Source organism: Coenobita brevimanus, chromosome 57 (genome assembly GCF_032717465.1).
Source record: "Coenobita brevimanus isolate Jiangsu-jjx chromosome 57, ASM3271746v2, whole genome shotgun sequence".
In the NCBI taxonomy this organism is placed as follows: domain Eukaryota; kingdom Metazoa; phylum Arthropoda; class Malacostraca; order Decapoda; family Coenobitidae; genus Coenobita; species Coenobita brevimanus.
In genome coordinates, this window is record NC_137010.1 from 60,947,583 (window position 1) to 60,967,582 (window position 20,000).

The 20,000-nt window shown below is 41.8% G+C and overlaps 1 protein-coding gene across 1 annotated transcript in view; it reads left to right on the forward strand.

Annotated features, from left to right (window-relative positions):
• The window catches only part of LOC145402055 (Ig-like and fibronectin type-III domain-containing protein 1), a 512,409-nt gene that overhangs the window by 312,380 nt on the left and 180,029 nt on the right, over positions 1–20,000 (forward strand). The window contains exons 2-3 of the mRNA XM_080274151.1: positions 5,712–5,772; positions 16,474–16,547. Of these exons, the coding sequence (XP_080130277.1) occupies positions 16,481–16,547 (67 nt within the window). The 5' untranslated portion in view covers positions 5,712–5,772; positions 16,474–16,480. The remainder of the gene's footprint in view (positions 1–5,711; positions 5,773–16,473; positions 16,548–20,000) is intronic.

Below are 20,000 nucleotides of genomic sequence, written 5' to 3' on the forward strand. Positions count from 1 at the left end.
CAGGCGCAGTGGAATAGCAGGCAGACTTTTCTTCATGAACTCTACGAGGATATCCAAGAAACCAGCACACCAGCCATTCCCCTCTACGTTTCCCGTGAGCCAAATAGACCAACAGAGCTCATTAGGAAGGAGCTACGGATCTGTTTAACTCGCCAAGCATCTTAAATCCTCTCCCGGGTCGGAGCCACAGTTTGCGTGGTGTGTAAGAGGGTGTGTATTTCGATAAGGGATGTTTAGGTATGTGTCTGTCTGTCTGTCTGTCTGTCTGTCTGTCTGTCTGTCTGTCTCTCTCTCTCTCTCTCTCTCTCTCTCTCTCTCTCTCTCTCTCTCACAAAATCACTATGGGTCATTTTCCGTGTTGTTTTGGATATTTCGTAACATCTCCAACTTAGCGAGTTATTCTGATCTTTTCACCTCAGTTTCCTCAGATATATTAATTATTCAGGCTATATCGATTTGAAAAAAAACAAAAAAAAACATACAAGAGAACGCTAAGGTGCAACAGGAAAAATAAATCGCATGAGAAGTGATGCTACGAAGCTTCCTATGCCACCTACTTAACGCAGACCATAGGTGTAGTAAGGTAGGTCGCGACTGAACATCCACTCACTTGATGTAGTGCTACCTTCAGGTGACTCTACACTGAATGGTAACTATACAGGGTAACTCGTAAAAAGCGCACTGCTAGGAACTCTCCCGGCGGTATCTGATGTGTTTTGGGGATGGCTCAGTCGTCAGGTGTGGGTTTGCCAGTAGCATATGAGTAATGATGTGAGATGGACACTGATAACGCTGACTGAGCCGTGCCCGAACACGAGAAATCGGCCGGAGGAGTGGAAGAGAAGAGGTATATATTGATTAATCCGTTACCATATAGTTACCCGGTGGTGTAGTGGGTTACGGGGCATTATGGGTTTACATCCAGGGGTAGGTGGGGTTTATTGATCACATTCTACTGAACAGGGTCGAGCAACCAGCCACTTTCGCTAAGCTATACTGTTTCGCCTAGCCCCGGGCCCCTACAATCCTGCTGGGGTGCTGCTGTACCGGATAATAGACTGACGGAGAGACAGACAGACAGATAGAATTACAGATGCAGAGAAAGATAGTTAGTCAGACAGTAGACATAGAGACAGATTGATAGACAGACGGAATGAATGAAAGACAGTTAAATAGAGTGATTTAAATGGACTGAGACTGCCAGACAAAGAGACAGCTATAAGTAAATGGACAGACGGACAGACAGAAAGACAGACATAGATAGATCGATCGATCAGTAGATAGATGGATAGAGACATATAGATAGACAGACATAAATCAGTAGGTGTAGATGGATAGAGAAAGAGGTAGATAGCTCGATCGATTGATGGATGGATAGAGATAAATAGATAGATAATTGGAGAGGAGAGAGAGAGAGAGAGAGAGAGAGAGAGAGAGAGAGAGAGAGAGAGAGAGAGAGACCATCATCACTACTACCACTCTCCTAATACCAGAGAGAGAGAGAGAGAGATTGACAGACACCATCATCACTACTACCACCCTCCTAATACGAGAGAGAGAGAGAGAGAGAGAGAGAGAGAGAGAGAGAGATCCTTGAGCCGCTCCATCACCACCACCACTCGTACCCCCAGCACTCAGGCTCTTGATTGCATTAGCCTATGATCTCCAGCACCTCAGAGGATACACCTAATGCACATCACCTTAATTCCCCGCAGGTAGTCAAGCAGATACCACCTATTCCCTTTTCACTCTAACTTGGCCTAAAATTGCAATCTTTCCATTATTCTCGCATAGTTAGAACGGTAGATGAACACTAGGATATTGTGCTAGCGGTGAAGCAGCGCTATGGAGAGGTGCAGAGCAGTGGCATTGTCTTTTTCTGCTACTGAGCCACGTGAAACAAGCAGCAGAAAGACGAAAACCTGGGTCAGGTTGGAGTAAAAGGAGTATATCAGTGCCATGGATGGAGTCACTGGAATTTATTAGACTTCTTAGTGAGTGTGTCATACAAATCCATCTCTCAGGTGACGAGTTTTTTTTCATTATTTTTGCTACCTCATTATTTGGAGACTTTAAAAATAGATGACCTGGACATAGACTTAACCCATTCACTACAACAAGGGTGTTGCAGAGGGACGCCTTCAAGTAGAGGCATCGATATAGTACGAGCGTCTCCTCTGCCCGGGTATACACAGTCGCCTCTCGGTTGTCAGTTCCCTATCTATCCCCCCCAAAAGAATGATGGTGGACTGAGGAGAAAGGGCAACTTCAGCCTGTAGTCCACCGAGTTATCGTTCTGATGACCCTGGGACCAAGACAAGAACAAATCCGATGGCGTTTTTATTATCTTAGTCTTGGTATCCCCAGACTCTTCTGTTCTAAGTTGGGGAGGTTATGTGAACTGGAGAGATTAGATAAGCCTTCAGTTACCCCCACACCACAAAAGGTCTCCCAAAAGCTGCATTAACACGTGTGGATGTAGCAATAATGAATCAGTAAGACATGGCCCCTGATTATAGAGGTTAGTAAGCCATCTCTATAAATATACCGTGTAGTTTAGTAGCGTCGTAGGTGGGGGAGTACACCGCCCATTCATTTGATGTGGTGCTACCCTTAGGTGAATGTACACACAGCAATAAGCCAAATAGTTCCATGTAACTCAGGAAACCATTTATTTGGTTGGGAACCGTGTAACTAAGTGGATGCCTGGTGGTGTAGTGGGTTAAGGTGTTGTAATCATCCCATAAATATTTGAAGTAGCGTCATTCTGGGCCGCTACTTTCCTGGATTAAGTAGCGTAATTCTGGATTCCTACGTTCCTGGATAAGTTGCCTAGTTCCGGGGCTCAAAGTTACTGGTAGGGTACTAAAAAATTGGATGGTGAATAATTGAGTGGAGTCAGTATGTATGTATAAATGAATGGATGGATGGATGGAGTCAGTATGTATGTATATGTGAATGGATGGATGGATGGATGTATAAATGGATTGGATGGATGAATGGATGTGTGAGACTGAATGCCCTGCTCGTTAGTCGGTTTCAGGTCGTGGAAATGGAGGAAATAGCGTCTAGAATTGGTGGGAGTAATTATTCTTTTGTGGAAGGAGGTAGAGTATTATAACAGAATTAGTTTATATCAAGTAAATGTAGGAACTTAAGGTTGAATAGGTATATACGGTTCACAGTAATTATTTAGCCTCGTTTACATTACAACAGCAGCAGCGAGTAATTTGATGAAGTGTTTGTTAGAGGGTAGTTAGCCTCTTCAACACGCGAACGTGATTTATTCCTTCTCCTGCCTAATGATTGTAATTTGCTTTGAATTGAATTTTGGAGCTGGAGGGGTTAGGTTTAGCCGTCATTAACCCATTCATTACTAAGACACTCTCCTTAATTAAACGGAGGGAATAGTGAAAAGGAAAAGGCGTACTGGTAATGAAGGCTTTATGTGATGTGGCAGTGGGACTTCTGAAGGAGCAGTGAGAATCAGTGAAATTGAAATCACCAAACTTTTCCCGCCAGAGCTGGGAACCAAAGTCTTCTCATACCACCCCTTCACTTCGATGATGTGATGTGGTGCTGGGGAGGGACGTCTTCATGTGGTGGCACCGATATAAGCAGGTGGTTCCCTTGCCTGGTTATACAAACGTCCTTCAACCACTTATCAATCCCCCAAAAGGAGAATGATGCACTGCAGAGGGGCAACTTTAGTCTGCAGTCGAGAATCACATTTCGTACGAACTTCCAGCTGCTCCTACTGCCTATAATAATAATAATAATATGATAGTGTAATTTTAACTTGTACTTGCTTCATTCCAGCGATTTTATTCAGTTTGGGAGAGCGCTCTTGAAGCAAAGCAGGTAATGAAGGCTTGACATAACTCCAATTCGATAAGTCTTTCCTAGGCTGAACAAAATCGACTGTAAATAGCAGGAATATTGACAAAACTCTAGTGAAGGAGAAGAGCACTAGAATACTCCTAATTTAGCGTGTTCAAGTGATGCATTCTTTGTCTCACAGTAGGTTCAGGTTCAGTATGGAGGGGGATGGGTACTTAAACTGACCGCTTGAGAATTTTGGGCTATTAGGAAGTTCAAAATATCGACGTGGATAATTTCCGCAGTATGAGCGCAAATAGCGTTTTAAATGAATATCGTGTGTAAATTGCTTTGACATAATATTTGAGTACTTGCTGAACAAATGTTATACTTTTATTTAGCTGTAAATAAGAAAAATAATAAGCAGTTTCTAAGACATTGAAAAGATGGACAGTCTTCGATATTGTACTTCCTTATTCACTGCTAATTCGAAGCATAACGCGATTCAGGAAGTACTTGATATAATACTAAGGCTATTTTCATGCTATCTTTTTTCCAATTTAAACGCGATATTTTCTAACACTTCGAAAATTCTCACTGTCGATATTATGAACTCCCTTGTAGTCCGGAATTCGGTGGTGGTCAATTGCTCTTTATATTTCATGACTAATTTTAGATGAGGGTGTGAAAAAAAAAAAACTCTCAGGAATTTTATCTGCGTTTTTCGCCAATGTACCTGTTTTTCCCGCTGAGAGTTTTTCGTTAACCTGTATGAAGACTGACGCTAAAAAATTTAAGAAAAAAAAAATAAAGTGGACTCTCTCTCTCTCTCTCTCTCTCTCTCTCTTTCTCTCGTGTGTGGGGGGAAGGGTAAGTAGAACCATGTAGCGAGGATGCCGGGTGGGGGAGAGAGCATGAAATGTATTTTGGATTGGGAAAGCGAAACAGTCACAGGTCTTTACAGTCTCCCAGCCCTCGAACCTCTGAAAGGGTTAAAATGGAGAAATATATAGCAACTGAACCCTTTTTGACTGTATATGTAATTGTATAGTTGCGAACAATGCATATATATATACAGATTTTTCGAAGTGATAAAATTCCTATGAAGTATTCTGGAAAAAAACTGTTGGGCTTCAAAGTTTACATCACCGTCTTCCAAAAATCATGGTTCACCGTTTCGTTATATATGGTAATGACGTGTATTGATATTGATGTCCGCACCTGTCAAATGAGGATGTGAAGGAGCGTTGTGGTGTGGATGTGGATGTGATAGGAAGCATTAGGAGAAACACATTGAGGTGGTTTGGCTATGTGGAGAGGATGGAGAGTGAGAGACTGACGAGGAGAGTGTAAGTTAGGTGGAGGGGGAGAGAGGGAGGAGAAGGCCAAGGATGAGATGGAGGGATGGAGTGGAGAGGTATATGAGAGAGGGTGTGTGTGAATTGGGAGCAGGGCAGTGAAATGGCGTGGGACAAAGTGACGTGGAGGCGATTTGTTTGTGGCCACTCCGTATAAGGGATTAAGGCGTCTGGAAATAGATAGATAGACTTGTACAACGTGAGAGGAGAGCCAGTAAATATATAAAGCAACTGTGTTCTCCCCCACAAGTGTGACCCAAACAATGTACCGTGGGATTAAAAGAAAAAATATATATATGTATCAGTTACCCCTCCCCCCTCTTTTTTATCTACAGGTAATTGTAAAACTAGATATATGAGCCAGCAGTTGAGTGTCCAGATGTATTTTCCCCCTACATGTGTGACCCTTACAGTGTAATAATAGTTAAAAGAAAGGAATAAATAATAACTAAACTCTTCTTGAATGTGTAAGTAACTGTATAGCATGAGAAGAGAGCCAGTGACCAGGTGAACTAATGAGATGTTCCTCCACAGGTGTGACCCGGACGATGTGCTAGAGTGGTTCAAGCTTCAGTCCTCGCTGTGACGCTGCCAGGTGAGAAACATACCAATTTAATTATTCCTCCCACTTCACAGCTAGCTCAGGTGGGAGTGGGTAATGCGCGGCCTTTTTACATGATGGAGGAAAAGGTGGAGGAGGAGGAGGTGGTGACGGGGGTCCCTAATTAGAAGCATCATAGAAAATGGTGTTTGAGTAACTATGGTAAAGCATTGTAGGGCTAAATGTGAATTTTGTATTTGCCTTTAGAATCTCATGCTGCGCAGTGGGGCCGTACAGTATTGCTTTACTTATTTACTTTTATTCTTGCTACCCTCAGACGATTTTATTTACTCTAACTGATGCGAGAAGATTATATTTTGCTGAGAGTAAGTTACAGGAAACAAAAGGTTCATAAATTTTACCATATATCGTATTACCCTTACCAACAATCCATTTTCATTTCTTTCCTATATGTTTAACTATTTATCTTTATTTTTATTTGGTGTTTAAAAAAATGTAGACTTTAATGGTACAGTCAGAGACAAAACTTTGCCTAATATTTCACCTCCACTACTTGTCACTTTGTTCTCCCGTCTGATATTTCTGAGCTGAGAGAGCCTTGGTATGTTCCTCTGTTCATAGATGATTCTCTTTGATATGATGCGTCAGGGAGGTGAGTGACTGTCTTCGCTTGAGTGTGAAGCAAACAGTGAAGGGAAGACACATTTTTGCCCCTAACTGCGCAGAGAGAGAGAGAGAGAGAGAGAGAGAGAGAGAGAGGGAGAGAGAGAGAGAGAGAGAGAGAGAGAGGAATGTGAAGTGGGCATAGTGGATTAGAAAGCAGATATTAGTCCCTAACTGCTCAGATATTAGAGAGAGAGAGAGAGAGAGAGAGAGAGAGAGAGAGAGAGAGAGAGAGAGAGAGAGAGAGAGAGAGAGAGAGAGATCCTAGTGTTTTTACCAGAATGGCTGTTTTTCTCTCTCTGCCTTGCCGAAAATAATTCAATTTGCAGTGAAATTCAAATTCTTCTTTGTTTCGCCTATTACATTATAAACTCCACATCTCATATGCAAAAATGGACAGAGAATTCATCAGTTGATCAAGCATATAAAATGTATTCTTCGGTATATGATTTTTTGCTTGTGGAATTCCCTTTCAAATTATAAGCATGAAGATATTACACCTGGGAATTATGTTTTGTTCTGTACACGCAGTAAAAGGAAGCTGAACATTGATAGAGGATGGGGAGTAACAAAAGACCTCGGTGAACTGAAGCTTAAAAAAATCATCTTGCTTTCATTTTTGACACAGTGGTAAGGCTACAGGGTGTCAGGTAAAAACAATGGCGGCTTTATTAAAACTGGAAGCCCAAAGGTGTAAGCAGGCCCTTGTTTTTTTTTCCCTCAGCAATGGAACACGTGTAACTAATTGTGATCACTCTACAACTCACGTTACAAAGTTTAGTAAGTAATGATGCAGGGAGGTCAGTCATATTTTATCATCAAAGCTTGCTCCACAAATTATTGTCAAAAACCGAAGGCTTGTCAACACCATTCTTCTCTCAGTTCTAATGCTACGGCCATTTGTCTGCACATGTATATAAAACAGTGCTTTGAGAAAGTGCATTATCAAAGTAGATAAAATGAGGAAGTGGCCAAATAAGAAAAACAAATATGTAGGAGAGAAATCGAGCGTTCTACTTTCAGAGACAAACTTACACTTGGTTTGTGATAGAAAATTCCCCAGTTTATCCAGTGGTCATTATCATTGTAGATCATACTGAATAAACTGTAATGGAATTCATAATTTCAAATTGTTCCAGCAAAAGCCGAACTCTACCTCATGACACATTGATCTGTACTGTAACTGACAATGAAAGCACTCAAATATTCTTGCAGGGAAGGACACACACACACACACACACACACACACACACACACACACACACACACACACACACACACACACACACACACACACACACACACACACACACACACACACACACACACACACACACACACACACACACACACACACACACACATATTCAATTTTCAGCTCACATCCTTATTTCAGTGGTTGATAATAAACAGTCTGAAAACCGTAACCAGAGGTCTTATGGGGTAACTGCGGTGGAATTTGGACCATTATGGGGTGTAATAGAAGTTCTGATAATTGTAGACAAACTCTAATTATACTGCAAAGTTAGGGAAATACTTTTGTCCCATTCAGAGGGCTCCTCTCGCGCATCCGCATATTTGTTTCAACGCCCCAGCCAGTGAAGCATTGCGGGGATTTTATTTTTTTTTGTTTCTTGTTGCTCTCCAGGAAGCTTAATACTTCAGACTGAATTCCTTAAGTTTTGTGAGTGATCTCTTTCCTCAGGAGCTTCAGTCTGGGGAATGACCAGAAGTTGCTCAGTGATAAGTCAGGCGAAGAAGGTGAATGTGGGTCAAAGGGATTTTTTTCTCGCTTACAGTCTGCAGGTACTTAATGTTGTGTGCCTGAGTACATGTCATAGTGAAGCAGCCACCCACCATTCCACTTCTCACATTGTTTTCGTGTCACTCCCTCACATATATGATTAAAAAATTCAGATAGACATTTGCATTTATAGAAGTACTTTGCTATTAAGGGGATATTCTGTGTGCACAGTTTCTTCCACGACAAAAAATGGCAGCAGCATAACCTTCACATGCAGTTCTAACCAGTGAGCTTCTCTGAGTCTTGCTGACAGTGGTGTCTCCTGTGCGAACTCTGTGTTTTGGTCTCTGGGTCATATATGTACACCCAATTTTCTGTCCATGTTATGACCTTTGATAAGAATGTTGGACCCGATTCTCACAGTCACTCAGTCAGTCAGGAGATAGAAATGGCGCGATTCTCCTTTTGATCGTTGGTGAGGGTGCAAGGAACAAACCTGACGACAGAATCACCTGTCAGTAATGCATGAAGTGGGTCAGATGAAAGATTGGTCACTTCCACAATTTCATAGATGGTTACACGTCAGTCGACCTTGATTTTGAGCAGTGTTGTCCTCTGCTTGATGTTAATGGACGCCAACCCCTCGCCTCGTATGTCAACTCACTGCTCTTCTAAAACAGGTCAGACCATCTATTAGCAGTGTTCTTGCTTACATCTTTATATACAGTCATTATTGGAATTATATCGTAAATTGGCCTTGCGATTATGCCAAGACTGAAGGGAAAAAGTACACTAGTATGTTGCTTCGATTGCGGCATCGTCCTGAATGCTGTTACGTATCAGCGATGGGTGGGTCACAAAGCATTACTGTTGTCCTTGCTGTAGTGCACTGGTGCATGGCAGTGTATCCGGTGATATTGTACATGGAAACTGGAAGTGGCTGATGTATGATAAGCAGTGTTGCAGATCACTGGCCGCTCATAACAAATTAGTGAAATCAGTGTCACACGTCTTGACCGGCAAATGGGAGGTCCCAACTTAAATTCCGTAACATAGGTCTTTGAGCCTGTGGCAGGGTGTTCACCGACTTTCCTGGGATACAAGGCCATTACATAATCCAGATTACCACGAGTCTCCCCTAGGTGTTACCTTCGATACTCCTTTTGTTGCATATATGCATTTTACCATTATAAATACACATCTTACAAAATGTATGTACTGCTTCCGGTGCACGACCAACATTCCTTCACTTAAAGAGTTGCAAGCTAATTTCCCGTTCTCACATCTTGTCTGGTGCTTTGTCTATCTATCTATCGATCGATCTGTCTATCTATATCAGTTGTGTTATTATAATATGTAGTCCTGACACTTTTACATACCAACCCACAAAAGGTGGACGGCCACCTGAGCTGAATGACGCCAACTGGCCACACAAGGAAATGAACCCATGCACTTTGAGCCAGCAATTTTGTAGTTAGCAGTTCCAACCACTCAGCCACCTTGTTGGATATTAAATATGCATTACACTGCTCTGCCGCAGGTGAGGCCGGCACGCTGCGTCTGACAAAAACGAGGCCGCCTTTGCTAAGTCCATTCCATCCTCTTTGCAAATGTAGCGGCGTTGTTTTTTTACATGGGTGGCTTTTAACCCCTTCTGCCCGATGAGAGAGCCAGTTTTCATTTTCCTCAGGCCAGACCCAGTTTATGAGGGACTGTGAGAACTGTGGAAGTAGATATAGTCTTCATTAACCCCTTCATTACTAGGGCCTCTCCTAAGTAACAAAAAAAAAAATCGTATGGAAGTTGAACAAATAAAATACTAGTAAAAAAATGTCATCGAACCGAAGGGGTGTAAGCCTGATGCATGGCGCTGTATTTATAGTCAGGGCAAAAAAGGTAAATAAATAGATATATAAACAAAATGGTAAGAGCTTTATAGTGAGGCTGGTATAAAAATTACATATTGTGTAAAGTAAGAGTTTTATATTATCACATGTTCTCTATATTTTTATGTCTTGCACATTTCAAAAACTGGCTTGCATCTTCTCTTAACTAAATAGTAGAAATTCAGTCTGGTCATTTTGCAGTAAGGCCTTTATATGTATATATCCGTCTATATGTCTATCTGCCTGCGCCAAAAGCCACTCTCATTTTAACTCCTTCAAGGTGTAGTGGGGCGAGGCTAAGCTACGGTAATCCAGTTCATTTAAAGGTAGATGACCAGCCTACTTCGCGTGATGCTATTACGTGTTTGAAAATATGGGAAGTCCTCACTCCGACTTGATCATTCCACTGTGTATAGAAGCGACCCAAGAGCTGTTTCCCTCATTTCGTAGCACTTTTGTTATATTTATCAGCTTTTTACGTCGGTGGTTTAGTGGTTTGAATGCCCCAGGCGGGATGATGACTTTGCTTAGGTTCCATCTCCAAGAGGTGATTGAGGGTTTTTTGATCACCTAATGATATCAATGGTATACTCATTTTACACTAACTTGGCTTAAAACTTACCTTCTCACCACCTTGAATCCTGAGCTGCAAGAGTAGATTAACACTGAAATATGATGCTGGTCACGAAAAAGTGCTGTGGAAGGACGTAGAGTTGTAGTAGTCTCATTATCCGCCATAGCTGCAAAAGGACAGAAATCTGGGCCAAGTTAGCGTAAAAACACTATAGTGGGTTGGTCACTTTAAATAATAATAATAGACTACAGGAATCAAGACTAGAGCCCCAATACCTCAGAGGAATTAAAAGGGACTGGGTGTTAGCATTCAGTTTTTAATCATTATAGTTTGTCCTGTAGTGCGTTTTCTTTGACCTGACGAAGATCTACTCTGTTATTTGACGACCTGTATTCTTTTTACTCTAACTTGACCTAAAATTGCCATCTCTCCGTATTCAGTACTGAGTTGTAACAGGATTAACACTAGAATTTGATGTTAGCCAAAAGGAACTGCTATAGAAAGGTTATAGAGCCATAGTCATGTTATGGTGTTCACTGGGCTACGTGAAATAAACAGGAAAAGGACGATAATATGAGCCAAGTTAAGGTGAAAGTATTATAGTGTATTCAGATTGGAGGGTTGATATGACCTAACCAAAGACACTCATTTGGAATTACGAACCAGTACTCAAGTTGTGAGAATGACCCAGTTTTGTCAGATGAAAACAAACTACTCGTATATAGCCAGACGCCTTAATCCCGTAAGAGGTGGCCACAAACAAATCGACTCCATGCCGCCCTGTCCCTTGCTAATTCGATGTCCTCCCCCCAACTTACACCCCCCTCTCATGTGCATCTCCACTCCATTCCTCCATTTCATCCTCGGTCTCCCCCTCCCCATCCCCCACTTCACTTCATTCACGCGCTCTCCTCATTAGTCTCTCCATGGCCATTGCTGTTAAGTATATTTTAATGGCCTTTCTAATGATTTAAGCGCAGTTATTAACCCCTCTAGCCCGAGGATGTACTTATAATATTTCCTTGAGACGATTTCATTCAGCCTAAGAAAATTACCGAATAGGAGGAGTTCGATACCGCCTTCATCAACCCCTTCCTACTAAAGAGCTGTCCTTAGCTGAATAAAATCGTCTGTTTGGATCAATAATATCCAAAAGGCCTCCTGCACTCTTTATTTTGCTCTACCTGACAGTGTTTTGCTAAAATATAGCACTTAGAATAATAATAATAATAGTAATAATAATAATAATAATAATAATAATAATAATAATAATACCGTAATAATAATAATAATAAGAATAAGAATAAGAATATTAAGAATAAGAATGATGATGATGATAATAATAATAATAATAATAATAATAATAATAATAATAATAATAATAATAATAATAATAATAATAATAATTCCTTATACATTGTCTTTCTTAACACTCTTATGGTCGGGACAACTCTAGGACTGTATTCCAGCTAAAACTACATTATTTTATGGAAGGAGGGTGAGTCATAGGAGCCTGAGAACATTAATACCGTCACCAACACCCCTCTCATGCTCGGGACAGCTCTCGGAAAAGGTGTTAGGTAGCTTAACCCACGAGAGAGAGAGAGAGAGAGAGAGAGAGAGAGAGAGAGAGAGAGAGAGAGAGAGAGAGAGAGAGAGAGAGAGAGATTCCTGTGACTCATTCTGACTGGACTATAAGCGTCTTGTGTTAATGCAATAGAGTACCAGAGTTGCCTTGATCATGAGGGGGTTGTATACTTCCCTGCTACACCTCATAGCAGTACTACGTCGATAACTTATGTATTATTGAACGAAAGCAGCCGATGGCCTGTGTCAGGATATTGATCACACACACACACACACACACACACACACACACACACACACACACACACACACACACACACACACACACACTCTCTCTCTCTCTCTCTCTCTCTCTCTCTCTCTCTCTCTCTCATTTTTTTTCTTCAATGGGACAGTTAGCGGGTTTGTGGCCTTTGGTTCCTTCTTTCTTATATAATAAAAATGTGAAGTATTATAAAGTGTAAAGTGTATTGTAAAGTAAATGTAAATGTATTGTGAAGTAGGTGTAAAGTAGGTGTATTGTAAAGTAGGTGTAGGTGTTATGTAAAGTAGGTGTAGATGTAATGTAAAGTACGTGTAGGTGTTATGTAAAGTAGGTGTAGGTGTAATGTAAAGTAGGTGTAGGTGTAATGTAAAGTAGGTGTAGGTGTTATGTAAAGTAGGTGTAGGTGTAATGTAAAGTAGGTGTAGGTGTAATGTAAAGTAGGTGTAGGTGTAATGTAAAGTAGGTGTAGGTGTTATGTAAAGTAGGTGTAGATGTAATGTAAAGTACGTGTAGGTGTTATGTAAAGTAGGTGTATTGTAAAGTAGTACACAATACATACCTATGTATCTGTCATCCTGTCCTGTCTTACCGTCACTGGCGTAGAGACCTGGGACGAAGCCGCCGCTCCTGACCTTTAAAGGGAGGGTGACCAGCCTCACTCGCCCCTGAATGGCATTATGTGATCAGTTAACCCCCAACCTCGCCTTGTCTGTAACTCCTGACAGGTTCAGTTCAGTTGAAGGACCTAAGCCCACTAAACCACCTGGCGTTATTGTTAGACGGTTACCACCCAGCTTACCAAACAGTTTCTTGGTCAATACGAAACAATTTTGCTTTGTCACTCAGTGTAGAGTTACCCAAAGACCGATGCTGTAGCTACAAATAATGTAATACAGGTGTAGTGTAAAGCAGATTAAGGCCCGTATTCTCGCGCCTTTAAGGAAACTCCCTAGCACCACTTCCAAAGCGATTTATTTTGCTTATTACGCCTTACTGTCCTGTTCTGCCTAAATAAATCCTTCCTATATCGCCATACTCTGCGGATATTAACCAGCGATATGCAAAAATAAATCGCTAAGGAAGAGAGACTAGGGAGCTTCCTTACCCGACGAGAATACGGGTATAAGACTCCTATTCTGTTAGGGTAAGGAGTCTGCCTAGCACCTTTTCCTTAGCGATTTAGTTTTGGATATGGGTGGCTAATATCCCTTTGTTCGTCATTTATGCAGAGTATGGCGATGTTTGAAGGATTTATATGACATAGCAGAAGGACAGTAAGGATTAGTAAGGAAAATAAATCGCCTAGAGAAAGGTGTATTGCATCCAAGTGTATTGCAAGGCAGGTATATCGCGGACACAGGGCTCAGTGTTGCCTTGTTGCAGGTCCCCGTGGTGCAGTGTTGGCGATATCTCATGAATAATTAGGTTAAAGCAGTCGATGGCATACGTCACGGCTATTGATCAAACCTTCCCCTCTGGCTGACGGACTGACTCTCTCTCTCTCTCTCTCTCTCTCTCTCTCCTGTTAGAAGGTTCCCCCAGTCTCTCTCTCTCCTGTTAGACCTGTATTTATCTCTCTGTCTCTCTCAACAATCATTTTGTGTGTGTGTGTGTGTGTGTGTGTGTGTGTGTGTGTGTGTGTGTGTGTGTGTGTGAGACCTCTATATTTTCGATAAATGGAAACAAACAAACCGTAACCACTGCAATATCCTTCCCCTTTTAATGGATGGGGCAGAGAGAGAGAGAGAGAGAGAGAGAGAATGTTTTGCCAACTAACGCCATACGATTGTTAGTCAGCTGAGAGGGAGGCATAGGAGCATTAGAACTGTCGCCTTTAACGTTGTCCTCATAGGGAAAGCTGTAGTATTCTCAGGCAGTCAGCCCTAGACGGCTTTCTTTTACAGTGAGTTGACAGCCCGGAAGTATAAGTAGCAACCTACTACCGAGGGTCATAGCATATCTCTTCCTTCCCCCTCCGAGGTGTAGGGACCCGAGGCTAGGCTGCTCTTGTCCAGTACATTTTCAGGGGTAGATAACCAGCCGTCTTCCCTTTGTGGCCAAGGCACAGCAAACCCGTCCCCGGCAGTCATTTTAGTGCACTCGTCCTCGGCAGTCATTTTAGTGATGACGTATAATCGCAACAGGATATCTAGTCAGAGATGTCACATCATATTTGGAGTAAATCGGGGGGAAAATGACGATTTTATGCCCATTTGAAATTTTAGGTCCGACACACCTGACATTAACCCCTCTACCGTTAACTGGGGGTTGATGTAATGAGGCATGTTATAGGATGCAGATTTGAAAGATGCACCTTTAGGTTTTGGCTTCATGTCGATATGACGAATTTGAAACGAGTTTGGGTGAAAAATAAAAAATGGGCCTACAGCCAGGGCCTTGGCCCAATTTGGCCCAAAATGTAATCAGGTAATCAAAAGATGATAGCCCATCATCGCTGTAATTTTAGTCAAATTCGGACCTGTAGTTTTCGCGAAAAGTTGTTAACAGACAGACAGACAGACAGACAAACAAACAGACAAACCGAGTGAAAACAGTACCCGTCCCCGAGCCCCTCCGGGGCAGGGGCGGGTAAAAATCAAGTCAGCTGCTGGAGACAGAACTTATCCAAGGGTTTCATTGCGATTGAAGTATTATAAACACTGGACTCTTAGGACACCTTGTATAGAGGGTTTTTCAGTCTTGTGTGTTGATAGGACGGCTCAGTCTGCTGGTACTTGGAGCGCAGACATAGAGGCAGCTTTGTGTAGATATCAATGAACAGTGCAATCAGTTCGTATGAAGAATCAGTCAGTATAAATTCTGAAAAGGAGACAGGGAAGATGTTCGAGAATAGACACCTGTAACACTAACTCAGCCGTCGCTGCAACACGGGAGTTTTAAACAGCTAAAAGGTATGGGAATGTAACATATGGACCACCTGTGTTACTGTACCATGCGAGCTATTGAGGTGGAGTTGGATTACGGGCACATTTATACCAAACCATGCAGTTTACGTAAAACCCACTTACTGCCTGGATTAGAACGGGAAGGTTAGGTAAGGTCATTGAATACCTAACCCAGCCTAACATAACCCAACCCAGTCCAACCCAACACAACCCAACTCAACCCGACCCGACCCGACCTGACCCAATCCAACCCAACCCAACCCAACTAAATCCAACCCAACCCAACCCAACCAAATCCAACCCAACCCAACCCAATCCAAACCAACCCAATCCAAACCAAACCAAACCAACCCAACCCAACCCAACACAATCTGACATAATCCAACCCAATCTAGCCTAACTTAGCCTAACTCAACCCAACCAAGCCTAACAGCCTAACCCGACCCAACCCAACCCAACCCAGGACAATCTGAGTTAACCCGACCCAGCCCAGCCTAACTTAGCCTAACCCAACCCAACCTGACCTAACCAAACCTGTCCTAACGAAACCAAACCAAACCATACCAACCCAACCCAACTCAACACAACACAACACAACACAACACAACCTGACATAACCCAACCCAACCCAGCCTAATTTAGCCTAACCCAACCCAACCCAACCCAACCCAACCCAACCCAACCCATCCTAAAAGCCTAACCCGACCCAACCCAACCCAGTTCAACCCAAGACAACCTGACTTAACCCAACCCAACCCAGCCTAACTTAGCCTAACCCAACCCAACCTAACCTAACCAAACCTATCCTAACCTAACCCAAACCAACCCAACCCAACCAAACCAAACCAAACCAAACTCATCCCATCCCATCCCAGCCCAGCCCAGTCCAACCCATCCCAACCCATCCTAACCTAACTAAAGCCATACCATAGATGTACCTGTAGACCGCAAAGTATACCAGACACATCCAGGTAGACCAAATACTCTAATCTTAACATCGCGGTAGAATACACACCTTAGTTGCACTGATCACCGTGTATTGCAGTGGAGTGATACATGTTGTTCCCTACGTTTCACCTCCAATATATTTTTTTCTCTCTCTCTTTCAGTTGCAACATGGGTAGAGTGGTGGCGGTGACGGGTGTGTTGGTGGTGCTGGCTCTTGGCTTCGTCCCTGCCTTGGGTAAGTCTGGGAAGATGTGGGTTTCTTGACATGGGTTGACCTGTGCTTGATTTGCGATGACTCTCTCTCTCTCTCTCTCTCACACACACACACACACACACACACACACACACACACACACACACACACACACACACACACACACACACACACACACACACACACACACACACACACACATTAAAAACTCATAGCTTTCACTTATGCATGCCTTTCCTGCACACACACACACACACACACACACACACACACACACACACACACACACACACACACACACACACACACACACACACACACACACACACACACACACACACACACACACACACACACACACACACACACACACACACACGTTGGGGGGCAGGGAGGGTGGCTGTGATCTCTCCAGGGGGCTAAGTCACTGGGTAGGGCGCCCCGCTGTTCCCCTGATGGAGTTGGCCGGATACCCTGTTGTTAAAGTGGCCAACTTCGATACTTTGGTAATATCTTGGAAATTCGCCCAAGTTTGCCTGTGTGTGGGGTGTATTACTACTACTGCTACTACTGTCATTAGTACTACTACTACTACTGGCATTAGTACTACTGCTACTATTACTATTATTATTATTATTATTATTATCATTAATAATAATATTATTGTGCTTTCCCTTTTTTGCTTTTATTAATATTATTATTATTATTTATTTTTTTTATTATTATTATTATCACCATCATCATCATCATCATCATCATCTATTGCCAGACGCCTCAATCTCGTAAGGGGTGGCCACAAACAAATTCCCTCCATGTCGCCCTGTCCAACGCCATTTCAGCGCCCTGCTCTCAACTCACACCCCCCTCTCTCATATACCTCTCCATTCCGTCCCTCCATCTCATCCTCAGCCTCCCCCTCCCTCTCCCCCCCTTCACTTCACTCGCATTCACTCTCCTCGCTAGTCTCTTGCTCTCCATCCCCTCCACATGGCCAGACCACCTCACTGTATTTTTCCTAACGCTTTCTGTCACATCCACATCCTCACCACAACGCTCATTCACTTCCTTATTTGTCAGTCTATCTCTCCATGTGACTCATGTTCCGACCAGATAACTCATTTCCACTGCTCTCGCTCTTGTGTCCGACCAATAAGGTCCAAGCTTCACTTCCATACGTTAGGGTTGGTATCACAATATTATCATGCAGCGACTTTTTTACTTCCCTGCTCACTTCCCTGTTCGTTATCACTGCTTGCAAAGAACCAGCAACCTTTCTTCCCTGTTGTATACTTTCAAGCACTTCACCCTCTAAACTTCCATCCATACTCATCACACTACCCAAGTACTTAAACACACTCACATTTTCCATTTCCTCCTCATCCAGCCTAACCGTACATTCAGTGGCTTCATTTCTCTCGAAGAGAGATTCCGTTTCTTACACACTCTCCTAGACTCATTCACCAAGCCTTGCAGCTCCCCTTCGTCTTCACTTAACAACACAGTATCATCTGCAAACAACAGTACAGCGAGTTTCCAAACACTACCTTCTCTCATTGGGGTCGCTCCAACATCCACTGCCCTACCTTGTCTCTTTTATAACCCCATCCATATACAGATTGAACGACCATGGAGACATGACACATCCCTGCTTTAACCCAACATTCAAGTAGAAAAAATATTGTTATTGTTATTATTATAATAATAATGATTATAATAATAATAATAATTATTATTATTATTATTCTTATTCTTCTTATTAGTAGTAGTAGTAGTACTAGTAGTACTATATTATTATTATTATTTTTATTATTATTATAGTAGTAGTAGTAGTAGTAGTATATTATTATTATTATTACTATTATTATTATTATTATATTATTATTATTATTATTATTATCATTTTTATCAGTATTATTATTAATAATAATATTATTATTATTTTTCCCCTTTTACTATTATTATTATTATTGTTGTTATTATCAGTAGTAGTAGTATCATTGTCATTATTATTATTATTTATTATTATTATTGCATTTCTGTGCTCTTGTTGTTGTTATTATTACTGTTGGTTTTATTATTATTGTTATTATTATTATTATTATTATTATTATTATTATGACATCTAGGAACGAAGCGGTAAAATAATGTTCCCTGCTGTGTTTGTGTGCCTCTCTCTTTGTTCAGGCTGTAAAGAGTAATATCCTTGACCCAAAGAGCTGACTTTTTTGGAGTTGTGAAGCTGCTTACTTGAGGAAATGATGGCGTTTGGCTGTTAATGGATAGATGGATAGACAGAGAGATAGATAGACAGATGCATTGATAGATTTTTGCTTGTGGAGATTAAGACGTACGACAATTGATAGATATATAGATAGACAGATAGTTAAATGTAACGATACTGTTGATAAAGAAATACCTACAATCAAAGGTGCGGAGTGATGGATCATTTGATTAAGCATTGATACATTTAAGCATAGGCCTAGATAGATAGATAGATGAATAGACAGATAGATAGAGTGGTAGGGTGCTCCAAAGTCCGGCAAAGTTTTGTTTTTGGTCACTTCTTTGTTTGTTTGTTTGTTTGTTATCATCATTACGGAAGAACGGCTGAATGAAATAACATGAAACTTTCAGGATATGTGGGCACTGCTTCCAAAAGAAAGTGATTATATTTTGGAGGTAATCGAGTTACCCTGAAAGGTCAAAATCAAGGTCACGGATTTTCAGAGGGCTATAACTTGAAACCAGTTGAAGTGAGTCACTTATCATAATCAGCATACAGCAACTCTCATATGGGCTTTCATTTCGCAAGAAGACCTTTGACCTTCAGTGACCTGGAAAGGTCAAACTCAGGGTCACGGATATTCAGGGGGCTATAACTTGAAACTGGTTGAAGATGGAGATATTTACTGTTATCAAGATATAGGAAGTCTGTTGTGGGCTTTCATTTGGCACCATGACCTTTGACCTTGAGTGTTGGGGCGAGGTTTGTTGCGTCGGGCACCACTTATTGGGAACTGAACATAAGCACAAAGCAAAACGAGGAGTTGTTGACCCAAATACTGCGATGATATAGTCTAGGTGATTTTATTTTCACTGCCTCCAGACGGTTTTATTCAGCTGTTAAGAGAATTGTCGAACTAGAAGGGTTAAAAAGAGCCTTCATTAACCCCTCCACGATTAGAGGTTGGTTCCCAGTGGTATAAAATCGTCTTCTTGAAGCTTGCCCGTAAGGAGAAATTGTGTTATCGAAGACAGTGAGTTTTGGAGAGTGTTGGGAAGAGAAAAACTGGGCACTACAATGTCTAGCAAAAAAACTACCGAAGATGAACAGGAAAAACGTATATATATTAGAGAGAGAGAGAGAGAGAGAGAGAGAGAGAGAGATTAATTCCCAGACACTATGTTATATTTATCTCCATAGCACCAGGTGATATACTCAGGTAAAACACACACACACACACACACACACAC